Source organism: Anolis carolinensis, unplaced genomic scaffold (assembly GCF_035594765.1).
Source record: "Anolis carolinensis isolate JA03-04 unplaced genomic scaffold, rAnoCar3.1.pri scaffold_13, whole genome shotgun sequence".
NCBI lineage: Eukaryota > Metazoa > Chordata > Lepidosauria > Squamata > Dactyloidae > Anolis > Anolis carolinensis.
In genome coordinates this window covers 5,608,720-5,622,610 of record NW_026943824.1, presented here as the reverse complement: position 1 = coordinate 5,622,610, position 13,891 = coordinate 5,608,720, and the positions used below count along the sequence as shown (strand labels likewise).

The 13,891-nt window shown below is 41.4% G+C and overlaps 1 protein-coding gene across 6 annotated transcripts in view; it reads left to right on the top strand.

The window, feature by feature from the left end:
* Positions 1-13,891, top strand: part of tom1l2 (target of myb1 like 2 membrane trafficking protein) — a 50,099-nt gene that overhangs the window by 24,852 nt on the left and 11,356 nt on the right. For 4 of the 6 annotated variants that reach the window (XM_062964585.1, XM_062964583.1, XM_062964587.1 and 1 more), the window contains exons 10-12: positions 480-603; positions 1,844-1,964; positions 3,884-3,959. In XM_062964585.1, the coding sequence (XP_062820655.1) occupies positions 480-603; positions 1,844-1,964; positions 3,884-3,959 (321 nt within the window). Of the gene's footprint in view, positions 1-479; positions 604-1,843; positions 1,965-3,883; positions 3,960-9,344; positions 9,411-13,891 lie in introns of all 6 variants that reach the window. The other 2 variants (XM_062964582.1, XM_062964584.1) reach the window with 1 other exon arrangement.

Genomic DNA, 13,891 nt, shown 5'->3' with positions numbered 1-13,891 from the left:
CTATTGATTACAGCAGCCTGGGGGAGGCGCCTTCCACTGAGCCCTGTCTTCTGCTGGTCCTTCTTCAACTCCCTGGACAGGAAGGGAGGGGGTTCAATCAGGGCCAGCTAGCACCTCCAAACAAAGGAATCCCCCAGGGAGGAGGCAGCCAGGCTTTGAAGCTGCAAGGCCATTACATGCTAATCAAGGTCACTAATAACAGCATGCATACCTGCCACACCGAGACTATTCAGTGTATTCCAGCTCACCAAACTAGGATTACAATAGGAAGAAAACGGTCACACTTTGCGGCTGCAAGGCTATTCACTGCTAATCCACCTGGCCAACAAACAAATCCAAAAAGCCACAGCAACGCGTGGCCGGCCCCAGCTAGTTATATATAACAAAAGAAAGGGACCAGTTTGTCTTTCAGATCTTGTGCAAATGCTCACTTCTGCCTTGCGTGTGACCATTATCTGTTGTCACGAATGACCCAATAGGTTCTCAGCGAGGTGACCGAAGACAACTTGATAGACCTGGGGCCCGGCTCTCCTGCGGTGGTCAGCCCCATGGTTGGGAATACAGCTCCTGCCGCCACGCTTTCTTCCCAACTGGCTGGAATCGGTGAGTGCCACTTTGGCCAACATGTTCTTTAGACCAGCAGGTGTTTCGCAAACGGGGATGGCACGAAGTGCATCTGCAGGGCGGGTTCTTGGGGCTCCTTTTTTGCTGAATGGAAAGCAGACCACCCCTGGTTGCAGCAGCAACACTGGCTGCCTGTTTGTTTCTTTTCTTCCGTTTTTAAATTATTATTTCCAAAGTGTACACCAGGGGTCCCCAAACTAAGGCCCGGGGGCCGGATGTGGCCCTCCAAGGTCATTTACCTGGCCCCCGCCCTCATTTATAATATAATATTTTTATATCAGTTTAAATAATATAATATATTTTATATACATATGATATTGATAATAATATTATCATTTTATACAATATGATACTAACAATAATACCATATAATAATATTAATTATATGGTATATATTACATATAATATTACAGTATACTGGTATAGTTCAATATAGTAATATATAATGCTAATATTGTGCTATGCTAATAATATGCTATGCTATGCTAATAATATAATATATTGCTCTGAGTTCCCTTCGGGGTGAGAAGGGTGGGATATAAATGTAGTAAATAAATGTAGTAAATGAATAAATAAATAATTTTGGACTTAGGCTCGCCCGAAGTCTGAAATGTCTTGAAGACACACAACAACAACAATCCTAATTAACTTGACTATCTCATTGGCCAGAAGCAGGCCCACACTTCTTATTGAAATCCTGATAGGTTTATGTTGGTTAAAATTATTTTCATTTTTAAATATTGTATTGGTCTTTCATTGTTATTGTTGTTATTTTGCACTACAAATAAGATATGTGCAGTGTGCGTAGGAATTTGTTCATTTTTTTTTTTCAAATGATAATTCGGCCCCTCAACAGTCTGAAGGATTGTGGACCGGCCCTCTGCTTTAAAAGTTTGAGGACCCCTGGTGTACACATTATAACATAAGTATTTCTATATAAAGCCACTCATTAACAGTAGTAATTTTCTTTCTAATAATCATAAAACATGTATCATATTTGAAAGAAGACTTCCCAACCTTACACCTAGTACACAAATCCCTAAGACAGTTTGAATGGTCTCCAGCTGCTTTATTCCATTTCCTTCCTGATTCTATGTGTTTTTTTTACTGATGGGTGGCTCCATGGCTTTCGTCATGCTCTCAAAGGCGCTTGAGACCCTGCAGGATGGAGAAGGGCTGGCCTACGGTGTTCTCATTCCCCTTTTCTATGTCTTTGCAGATTTGGGTGCAAACAGTGTTAGCGGGACGCTCAGCTCCCTCCCGCAGCCCAATCCCCGTGACGACTTTGACATGTTTGCACAGACGAGGGGTGGCGGCACCTTAGCAGATCAACGCAAGACGTACGTATCGACTGGCTCTGTTTCAAAGGAGCTTTCTTTTGGGTAACAAATGCCACATGGCCTCCAAGTCCTTAGCTTGCCAGAACAGCAGGTTACTCTCTTGTTGATGTCTGGTTTGACCCAGGAACAGAATTTTTTTCAAATTTTGTTTCATAGTGTGGTAGGCCAATGAACTGAAGTACAGGCCTTTGGATAAAGATTGCTCATCCCCATAACAATCCTGTATCTGTGACCATTTTGTACTGGTTTGCACTTTTTACCTTTGTCAACTTGATATAGACACAGGGTCTACTCCCATCCCAAGAATTTTTAGCACTTTTATCAGTCCCCTCGTGTTTACAATATTTATATGGTGCACCTTACCCAGTCTACTTTTACAACCTCTCTGTTTTAATCCATATTTTTATTAGTTCTTGTCATTTGTTTTTATTGTCTAATGTTTAAATTTTTATAATTGTGCATGTCTCTTATCTATTGTTATGTTTTATATTGCTATTGTTTTTATTCGGGCTTGGCCCCATGTAAGCCGCCCTGAGTCCCCTTTGGGGAGATAGAGGCAGGGTTTAAAAATAATTATTTTTTATGACACAGCAAACAAGATAGATATCCTGGATTTCGTATCACAAAATCACAAGTTGAACACTTCCCAAGTGTCTAGGATTGTGTGATGTATTATTATTATTATTATTATTATTATTATTATTATTATTATTATTATTATTTTATTATGACACAGCAAACAAGATAGATATCCTGGATTTCGTATCACAAAATCACAAGTTGAACACTTCCCAAGTGTCTAGGATTGTGTGATGTATTATTATTATTATTATTATTATTATTATTATTATTATTATTATTATTATTATTTTATTATGACACAGCAAACAAGATAGATATGCTGGATTTCGTTTCACAAAATCACAAGTCGAACACTTCCCAAGTGTCTAGGACTGTGTGATGTATTTTTGGAAGATGCGTGCAGATCCCAGTCGGGTGGCCTTTTGCAGTTGGCAGATCGTGATTTTGTCAATGTCTATTGTTTCCAAATGCCAGCTGAGATCTTTTGGCACGGCACCCAGTGTGCCCATCACCACCGGGACCACCTGCACTGGTTTCTGCCAGAGTCTTTGAAGTTCAATCTTGAGGTCCTGAAAGCGGCTGAGTTTTTCCTGTTGTTTTTCGTCAATGCGACTGTCACCTGGGATGGCGACATCAATGATCCAAACCTTTTTCTTTTCCACAACTGTGATGTCTGGTGTGTTGTGTTCCAGAACTTTGTCAGTCTGGATTCAGAAGTCCCACAGTATCTTTGTGTGCTCATTTTCCAATACTTTTGCAGGTTTGTGATCCCACCAGTTCTTTGCTGCTGGGAGGTGGTACTTGAGGCATAAGTTCCAATGAATCATTTGGGCCACATAGTTGTGCCTCTGTTTGTAGTCTGTCTGTGCGATTTTCTTACAGCAGCTGAGGATATGATCCATGGTTTCGTCGGTTTCCTTGCACAGTCTGCATTTTGGGTCATCAGCTGATTTTTCTATCTTGGCCTTAATGGCCTTTGTCCTGATGTCTTGCTCCTGGGCTGCAAGGATCAGGCCTTCTGTCTCCTTCTTCAGGGTCCCATTCGTGAGCCAGAGCCAGGTCTTCTCCTTTGTCAGCTTTTCCTTCAATTTTGTCAAGGAACTTACCATGTAATGTTTTGTTGTGCCAGCTGTCAGCTCTAGTTTGTAGTGCGGTTTTCTTGTACTGTTTTTTTGTCTGCTGTGCTTTGAGGAGTTTCTGATTTTTGACTTCAATCAAAATCAATTATTATTATTATTATTATTATTATTATTATTATTATTATTATTATTATTATTGATAAAGGGCTTTTGGCTTCTCCCAGAATCTTTGCTGTTGAATCTTTCCCTTTGTTTCAGGGTGACCTATGAAGATCCCAAGGCCGTCAAAGGTCTGGCGTCTGCCTTGGATGTCCGGAAACAGACTACGGCAGGGGTAGGTCGCTTCTCTGCTCTCTTTCATTTTGAATCGTGGAAATCCAGTCTCTGGCCTTCCTGGCGGCACCGATAGGCTCTCTTCCATGCTATTCCGCAGCTTTGTATTCCTGAAGGGTGCAAAAAGGGCACTGAATGTTTTCTTAGAAACTGGTTTCGGGATCCGTTCCTTTCCAGAAGGAACCGGAAGGCACGTAGGAAGGTTATTTCCATACGGTTTTCCCTTAAGCCTCACTTTCTTGCACTTAGCCAGGCAGGAAGAGATTTTTCTTGAAAAGTAGATATTTCCCCTCTTTTGGGTGAAAGTGGGATTTTAAGGCCTGGGGCCTGGGCTTGATTTGGGGCACAAAGATCCCTCTTGGTTTTATTCACTGAATATATAGGAGGACCTTCTTTTCAGATTAAAAAAATCGCACTCCTCGCCTACAGTTCCAGCTTTGTTTGCTTTCTCGTAGAATATGGATTCCTTCCTTCCTTCCATTTTGCATTGCGTCCTCCTGGGGGTGCAAGGGAGTCATCTTTCCTTTATGGGATAGTCTTTGTGAACTTCCTAAGGAAGTTATGAGTCTGAAAATATTCGATATTAAGAGAAGGAAAGCATGAGAAAGAGAGAGAAAACACTCCTATATGAAGGTCAGGGTTTGGGAGATTACCATTCCTAGCATCCCCGAGACCAGCATGGCCAGTTGGGAGTTGCAGTCCAACTTCTAATGAAGGCAACACAAGCTAGTGAGCAAGGACATTGCTGCCATTGGATGGAGAGAAGTTTGGTTCTTGGTCTCCAACCAAAGGCAACCTTTTCTGTATCGTGGCTAGAAAAGAGATGTGGTTTTGCAATAAAGCCAACTGGCATGATAACAGGTCCTGGTATAACTTCCTTCCTTTCCGACTACTGAAAAAGGAGGTGGAAGATCTTATTGTAGGGATAGCGGTATCTATAGTGGAGCATAGCATAGCCAGTACTGTACTATATATCTATATATATAAAAGGGTAATGAAATTTCGGCCTAGGACAAAACAACAAAACTACACATCCCAGAAACACTAAACTTGGCAGCACAACCCCTCATCCATGCCTCTACGTTCATACAACAAAAAGAAAAGAAAAATGAAGTCCTAATTAGAGGGAGAGGAATAATTGTTTTTATCCAATTGCTGCCAATTAACAGGCTAAGCTCTGCCCACTTGGTCTCCTAGCAACCCACTCAGCCCAGGGGACAGGCAGAGTTAGGCCTCACTTAGGCCTCTTCCACACTGCCTATAAAATACAGATTATCTGATTTGAACTGGATTATATGGCAGTGTAGACTCAAGACCCTTCCACACAGCTATATAACCCATTTATAATGGACTTAATGTCAGGGAAAAGCTTTACCCTTTACCTTAACTACCACCAATTCCTCAATACTTTATTTCCCATGCCACCAGATTTTGCCACAGCAACGCGTGGCCGGGCACAGCTAGTGTGTGTGTGTGTGTGTGTGTGTATATATATATATATATATATATATATATATATATATATATATATATATATATATATACACACACACACACACACACACACACACACACACACACACACTGTTTCCCTGAAAATAAGACATCCCCAGAAAATGAGACATCCCCAGAAAATAAGACCTAGTAGAGGTTTTGCTGAATTGCTAAATATAAGGCCTCCCCCGAAAGTAAGACCTAGCAAAGTTTTTGTTTGGAAGCATGCAGGATCGGTAAATGTACATACCATAGATTGTTGTACATGGAAATAAAGGTAGTAACAAGAAATAATAATAATAATAATATGATAATAACTTTATTCTTGTATCCCACCTCCATCTCCCAGAAGGGACTCAGGGCAGCTTAAACAGGGACAAGCCCAACAACAACATAAATTTACATATGAACAGACATTTAAAACAGTAATTTAAAAACAGTATAGCAATAAAATATAATCTAGAAATTCTTGAAAGGATTCACAGTTTGGTTATGCTGGTTTGTGATGACAACTACTGTACACTATATAATAAATTTTCATTTTTTAAAAATTCAACCATAAATATGAATTCTTTGTGGAAAAATAAGACATCCCATGAAAATAAGACCTAGCGCCTCTTTGGGAGCAAAAATTAATATAAGACACTGTCTTATTTTCGGGGAAACAGGGTATAGAGTGTCAGGAGTGACTTGAGAAACTGCAAGTTGCTTCTGGTGTGAGAGAATTGGCCGTCTGCAAGGACGTTGCCCAGGGGACGCCTGGATGTTTTGATGTTTTTATCATCCTTGTGGGAGGCTTCTCTCATGTCCCCGCATGGAGCTGGAGCTGACAGAGGGAGCTCATCTGCGGTCTCCCTGGGTGGGATTCGAACCTGGCAGCTTTCAGATCAGCAACCCAACCTTCAAATCACAAGGTTTTAATCCACTATGCTATTGGGGGCTCCTGTATTTATTTATTTACAGCATTTATATTGTGCCCTTCTCACCCCGAAGGGGACTCAGGGCGGATCACATTACACATATAGGCAAACATTCAATGCCTTTTAACATAGAACAAAGACAAGACAAACATAGACTCTGAACGGGCCTCGAACTCATGACCTCCTGGTCAGAGTGATTCATTGCAGCTGGTTGCAGCTGGCTTGCTCTCCAGCCCGGGACCAAAGCCTTTACTATCTCCTCCTGACAAAAAAAAACCCTCCCAAATCCAGTCTAAATCAAGAAGCAGAACCAGAAGTTCTGTCAAAAAGTAAGAGAAGTGGTTAGTGCAGAGAGGCCATGGCAGCGTGTTTAGAGCAGTGTGTTTCTAACCCCAAAGGCTTCCTAGAAAAGCAGTTTGCCCTCTTTTTTGGGGGGCCTTTGAAGGGCTGCACTCAGCCTCAGGGCACCCTGATGTAAGCCTGGCTTCAGATCTAGAAATTGCTGCCTGGCTCCTTTTGTCAGCAGAGTCCTTATCAGCCCGGATCCAAAGGGCCCTGCCTGAGCCAACACAACAAATGGGTCAAAGTGTAGGAAAGTCTCCTCCTCCTCCTCCTCAGACCTTGCCTCCCTCCAGAGATGCTCCAGGAATGATTGGCAGGATGTAAAGAGCTACCCAACAAGTCACTGGAGTAGTCTCTTTCGTCCTTGCTTAACTGTTTGTGCCCATAATGCCGTTGTTGGCATATTCGAGGTTTAACAAACTCAAAGAGGAAACTCTTGGACCAGTTCTTAAACACGCTTCTGGAATGAGCTTCGTGTATTCCAAGTAGACTGGAACGTACTTAGTCCTAATCTTTTTTTATACTGGTTTTAAACCACTTCATTGGATGTGTTGCAATAGCAGATTCCCAGATTAGCTTAGTGTTTACACCTTATTTTATTTTTTTGGTTATTTAATATTTAATGTTTATTTCACTTAAGTGATATTTGTCTTTACTGTTCTAATGTAGCACAAATCCTATGTAAAATCATACTACGTATTTTTGACATTAATATTGAAATCTTCATGGTTTTCTGTGATAGAGATGTAAGTTGAGAGTTGCCAGAGATGGTCACACAAGATTTCAAACCATACCTGAGAATACTTTCCAATGCAGATTAATCCCTAGGGAGCATGGGGGAAACCTAAAGCAGCTCTGGGTTGTTGTATGTTTTCCGAGCTGTATGGCCATGTTCTAGAAGTATTCTCTCCTGACGTTTCGCCCACATCTACCTCACAACCTCTGAGGATGCCTGCCATAGATGTGGGCGAAACGTCAGGAGAGAATACTTCTAGAACATGGCCGTACAGCCCGGAAAACATAAAACAACCCTGTGATCCCGGCCATGAAAGCATCTCATAATAGGCTTGGCTTATGTTTTCAAAACAAGTGTTGTTGGGTGTTATTTTCTATCAGTCTCAAAGCCTATTGTGAGGGATGATGAGAACTGTGGTCTCTGATGGACCTTACATTGACCACCTGAAGCTTCTTTGTGAGACTATCAAGCCTTGCCTTTTGGCTACACCCTTCCTTATACTTTCCTGGAAGGGAACCCCATCGACCTCAGTGGGATTTAATAATAATAATAATAATAATAATAATAATAATAATAATAATAATTATTATTATTATTATTATTATTATTATTTTCGTGTCAGGAGCAACCTGAGTTGCTTCTGGAGTGAGAGAATTGGCCGTCTGCAAGGACGTTGCCCAGGGGACGCTCGGATGTTTTGATGTTTTACCATCCTTGCGGGAGGCTTCTCTCATGTCCCCGCATGGAGCTGGAGCTGATAGAGGGAGCTCATCCGCACTCTCCCTGGGTGGGATTCGAACCTGGCAGCCTTCAGGTCAGCAACCAACCTTCAAGTCACGAGGCTTTTATCCCTTAGGCCACCGGAGGCTCCATAATAATAATAATAATAATAATAATAATAATAATAATAATAATAATAATTTTATTTATACCCCGCCTCCATCTCCCCCGAAGGGGACTCGGGGCGGCTCACAGATAGTATCAGATTAAAAACAGTGACAATAAACAATACATCAGTAAACAAAAGCATACACCAATTATAAAATTTAAACATTAACCTGTGAAAATTAAAGATAAAAAAGGTAAAGGTTTTCCCCTGACGTTAAGTCCAGTCATGTCTGACTCTGGGGGGTTGGTGCTCATCTCCATTTCTAAGCCAAAGAGCCGGTGTTGTCCATAGACACCTCCAAGGTCATGTGGCCATTGGCATGACTGCATGGAGCGCCGTTACCTTCCCGCCGGAGCAGTACCTATTGATCTACTCACACTCTGGGGGTTGGTGCTCATCTCCATTTCTAAGCCGAAGAGCCGGCGTTGTCCGTAGACACCTCCAAGGTCATGTGGCCACTGGCATGACTGCATGGAGCGCCGTTAACTTCCCGCTGTAGCAATACCTATTGATCTACTCACATTGGCATGTTTTCGAACTGCTAGGTAGGCAGGAGCTGGAGCTAACAGCGGCCGCTCATGCCGCTTAAAACACACTTAATAAAACACGGAATTAAAAACAGCAAAGTTGAGTAATAGACTAGCTAAAGTGCACTTTGTTAAAGTTGTAAACTCAAGATAACAGATTTACCTCTGGACAGATAAATAAGCTGTGTTCCTCCCATCTCAGGCCTTTTGTCTCAGGATGTGAAGCTATATGAAAGAGGTGAAGTTGAAAGTAAACCGGCTGCTTTTTCGCGGTCTTTGTGACTCAAACGAAGGGATCTGATCTGGGTTCTCTTGATGTGAGGAAGCCCTTGCCATGATCCTTAGGCATAGTTGCAGGATTGAAGTGAGAAAAGTCTACTTGTGGTATTGACTCCGTCTCGTTGTTGGCTGTCGCCGCGTTCTTTGCGTGTCTCCTCCCTCCTTATTCTTAATGGGACTTTCTGTTCTCAACACACAGAGGAGAGGTAAAGGTGGGAGCTCAGACATGGAGCCCATAGACAAGTGGCTAATGACCCAAGGAATGGTGAGGTGTCCTGTGACCCCCAAAAAACCCTCCCCGGTCCCCTGTTGTCCTCTCCTTCCGTCTCCTTTAAATAGCATATAACCGTCCTATTTGTTTGACCGTCACTCCAAAGACCTTCGCAATGAACAGTTCGAGGAGCTGGATCCCCCATCTTGGACCAGAACGAGAGGAGGAAGGCTCAGATTGGGAGAGATGCGGGGAATCGATATGTTCCAAAGTTGCTTCAAAAAGAGGATGGATCCCTCCGGCTCCTTTGACTGTCCCATTGCTTTTAACATCTGCAGTATCTCCTCTTTTTCCCCTTCAGGGTAAACACAAGTTCTGTTCATTTCCTCAAAATGGATCAAAGTTGGATCCTATGGCCCCTGCCAGACTGAACAACCCAGACTCAGGTTCGAGAAGCCTGGATACGGAATATTGTTAGGGTCGGGGAATCCTTATTTTTGGACTCCGGAATCCAGAAGCCATTGGACATCCCGGCTGTGAGGTTCTGGGGGTTATGGTCCCAAAATATTTCCCGTTATTAATACTGTATCATTATATGTAGTGGACGAAGAGGGCCCTCAAAAGATAACAGGACTTTTTTGAGCGTCCGTTACCAAACAATTCACCTCATAATAATAATAATATGATGTAATACAATGTAATAATAATTATAATTCACTATAATAATTGTATATTTATATTACTAATAATATTGCAATATAGTCGTATAATATAATATATTGTATGTATATACTGTATCATTATATGTAGTGGATGAAGAGGGCCCTCAAAAGATAACAGGACTTTTTTGAGCGTCTATTACCAAACAATTCACCTCATAATAATAATATTATGATGTAATACAATGTAATAATAATTATAATTCACTATAATAATTGTATATTTATATTACATGCAATATTACTAATAATATTGCAATATAGTCGTATAATATAATATATTGTATGTATATACTGTATCATTATATGTAGTGGACAAAGAGGGCCCTCAAAAGATAACAGGACTTTTTTGAGCGTCCGTTACCAAACATATCACCTCATAATAATAATATTATGATGTAATACAATGTAATAATAATTATAATTCACTATAATAATTGTATATTTATATTACATGCAATATTACTAATAATATTGCAATATAGTTGTATAATATATTGTATGCATATACTCTTGTAAACTGCCCTGAGTCCCCTTCAGGGTGAGAAGACTGGGATATAAATGTCGCTAATAAATAAATAAATAAAATTATTTATTTATTGCAATATTTATATCCCGCCCTTCTCACCCAACAGGGGACTCAAGGCGGCTTACAATAAAACGCATATATAAAAATTGTACAATACACTATAAATAGGGTTTAATGTCATGTTGAATTGCCATGGCTTCTTCCTAGCTGATTTTGGGAGCTGTAGTTCTCTGAGATCATTAAACCATTGCACTCTTAAGACACACCTCGGTTCTTAAGGCTCTTGCAGGACCAAAACAGACACAATCTCGAATTGGTTTTAACTGTTTATTTTTAGTCCCATTAATGTTTCATTCTATTGCAATGTTTATATATTTTTAGGTTTTACATTGTATCGCATTGGTTTTATTATGAACCGCTTTGTGTGTTCATAGTGGGATACAAACAATAATGATTACAAAATAAATAACAGCACCAATATGATTCCACTTCAATGATGGTTGCCTCACGGAGCTCTCTGGCTGATTTCTTCCTAAACTGCAGATCCCAAACTCTTATCTCTTTTCCGCAACCACAGTTTTTACTCTTGGCTTGTGTTTGTTCGTCTTGGAAAAAGGATACTGCTGCCAGCTATAACAGCGTCCATTCGTAGGAGACTGGCCAGGTTAACCAGTTTTCTCCCTTCTCCTCCATTGTAGACCACTCACTCTTGTTTGTTTCTTAATACATACATCTTTGGCGTCTGCTAGACCCCCCCCCCCCCCAAAACTAATCCTTAACCTGGATCCTGTCTGAACTAGCGGTAGCTCTTAACCGTGTCCATTAACAGAAGCAAATGTGCCAAAGGTGTCGCAACGGCTCACTGAAAACAGTGAACCAATGAGGCAGCATTTAGCAAAGGCAGACGGACCTGTCGGCTCTGCTGAGGACACATTTAGGGCCCGATCCATCCATCCGTCTGTCTGTTTCCTTTTGCCCCTACGGAGAAGAGATTTTGGATGTTTATTTAATTATATTATTATATTATAACCGCTGCCACCAGTGTAAAGATGTTTATAATGCAGCCACCAGATGTAAAGGGGATTATCCACGCTTGCCACCACTATGGGAAGATATAGCCACTAGCTACTTAGAGAGGAGACCTTTTAAATTTTGTTTTTCTTCTTTCTTCTTGTTTGTTTTTGATGGTAATATATATGACAGAAGCTGAGATGTTTAATAGAACAATAACATGTTTATTCTGGCACTTAGAGACACTTTGGTTAACAGTTGCAAGGCTAGAATGAGGTGTTTCAAACCTCTTAAAATGTCACTTCTTTCTTTACTGCTCTAAACTGCAGTCACCCTGTGAATAACAATCACAGATTATCTCTTCCTCATCAGGAGACAGACGACCTTAAAATAAGTCACCAAACTTATTTTAAATTGACTCAAAAATAAGCATTTGAGTCTCCCTGATCCCTTCAACTGAGGATCAGTCTTCACTGTACCTCATCAGGGCACAGACTACCTTAAAATAAGTCACCAAACTTATTTTAAATTTACTCAAAAATAAGCATTTGAGTCTCCCTGATCCCTTCAACTGAGGATCAGTCTTCACTGTACCTCATCAGGGCACAGACTACCTTAAAATAAGTCACCAAACTTATTTTAAATTTACTCAAAAATAAGCATTTGAGTCTCCCTGATCCCTTCAACTGAGGATCAGTCTTCACTGTACCTCATCAGGGCACAGACGACCTTAAAATAAGTCACCAAACTTATTTTAAATTGACTCAAAAATAAGCATTTGAGTCTCCCTGATCCCTTCAACTTAGGGTCAGTCTTCACTGTACCTCATCAGGGCACAGACTCACTGCTTCTTTTTCAAACCTGCACTTCTCCACCAAAACGGAAATTGGCTCCGCCCCCTTCTCCATGGCAACCAACTCATGAGTGCAGAGTAACAGAAATATTGACCCTTTCAAAACGCAATTAAACATGACATCTGTAAACTAAAAAATTCACACTTCGTTACACCCCCCATTGGGATGGGAGTGTGGCACTAAACTTGTCAACTCTCTTAGGATTTGGGTCTTTAATGATTATTATTTACATCATTTTTACCCCGCCCTTCTCACTTGGAGGGCCTCAGGGTGGCTTACAACAGTCGGCAAATTACATTGCCCAAAATAGGTAAAGGTAAAGGTTTCCCCTGACATTAAGTCCAGTCGTGTCTGACTCTGGGGATTGGTGCTCATCTCCATTTCTAAGCCGAAGAGCCGGCGTTGTCCATAGACACCTCCAAGGTCATGTGGCCACTGGCATGACTGCATGGAGCGCCGTTACCTTCCCACCGGAGCGGTACCTATTGATCTACTCACATTGGCATGTTTTTGAACTGCTATGTTGGCAGAAGGTGGAGCAACAGCGGGTGCTCACTCTTCTCCCGGGATTTGAACTTGGGACCTTTTGGTCTGCAAGTTCAGCAGCTCAGTGCTTTAACACACTTCACCACCCAAAATACATTCAATAAAACGACATATCAATAAACAATAAAACAGTACCACATCAATTAAAACTAATTAGACTCTATTAAACCATGAATTATAAAATTTAAAATGCATGTATAGTTAAATTCGTCATTGCTCCTCTCTTTTCCACGTTGGCGCTTCCATTTTGCCCCCAAAGCCTCGAGCCTCGACTTCTAAAAAGATCCCACCCATAAGGGCCACAACTGGAGTGTCTGATAGTCTTGTTATTTCGATTTATTGGTCTTGTGATGCCTTAAAACACCTAAACAAGATTGGGTTTAATTCCTGAATGGCTCCCAGCTATGATAGACTCACAGAATCCACATAAAAGTGTTGATTTACAGAATTCCTAGGGTTGGAGCGTCTGATATGGTTTAAATTTATTGGCTCTCTTATCAGTGTTACGAAATTCTGAAGCAGAAGACTAGAACGGAGGAATAGGGAATGCAAGGCGGAGCTTGGGCAATCTCCTGTTTTGGGTTATAATTTCCAGAATTGTGAGGGGGTTGGACTAGATAGCCTTTGTGATCCCTTCTAACTCTTAATATTTGGTGATTTGATGCCTCCCCTGCCTCCAGATTGACTCGTAGGTTAGTGCCTTAGCTCTCTCTTGGGAAAGGTTAAGCCAGTGATTTCCAAAGTGGGCGCTACCACCCCTGGTGGGCGCTGCAGCGATCCGGGGGGCGGTGATGGCACCTATTAGGACATGGGGGCGGGGCCAGGGGAGGGGCGTGACTTCTTCCCGAGAGCCTGAGACAGGGCTGAGAATCTATA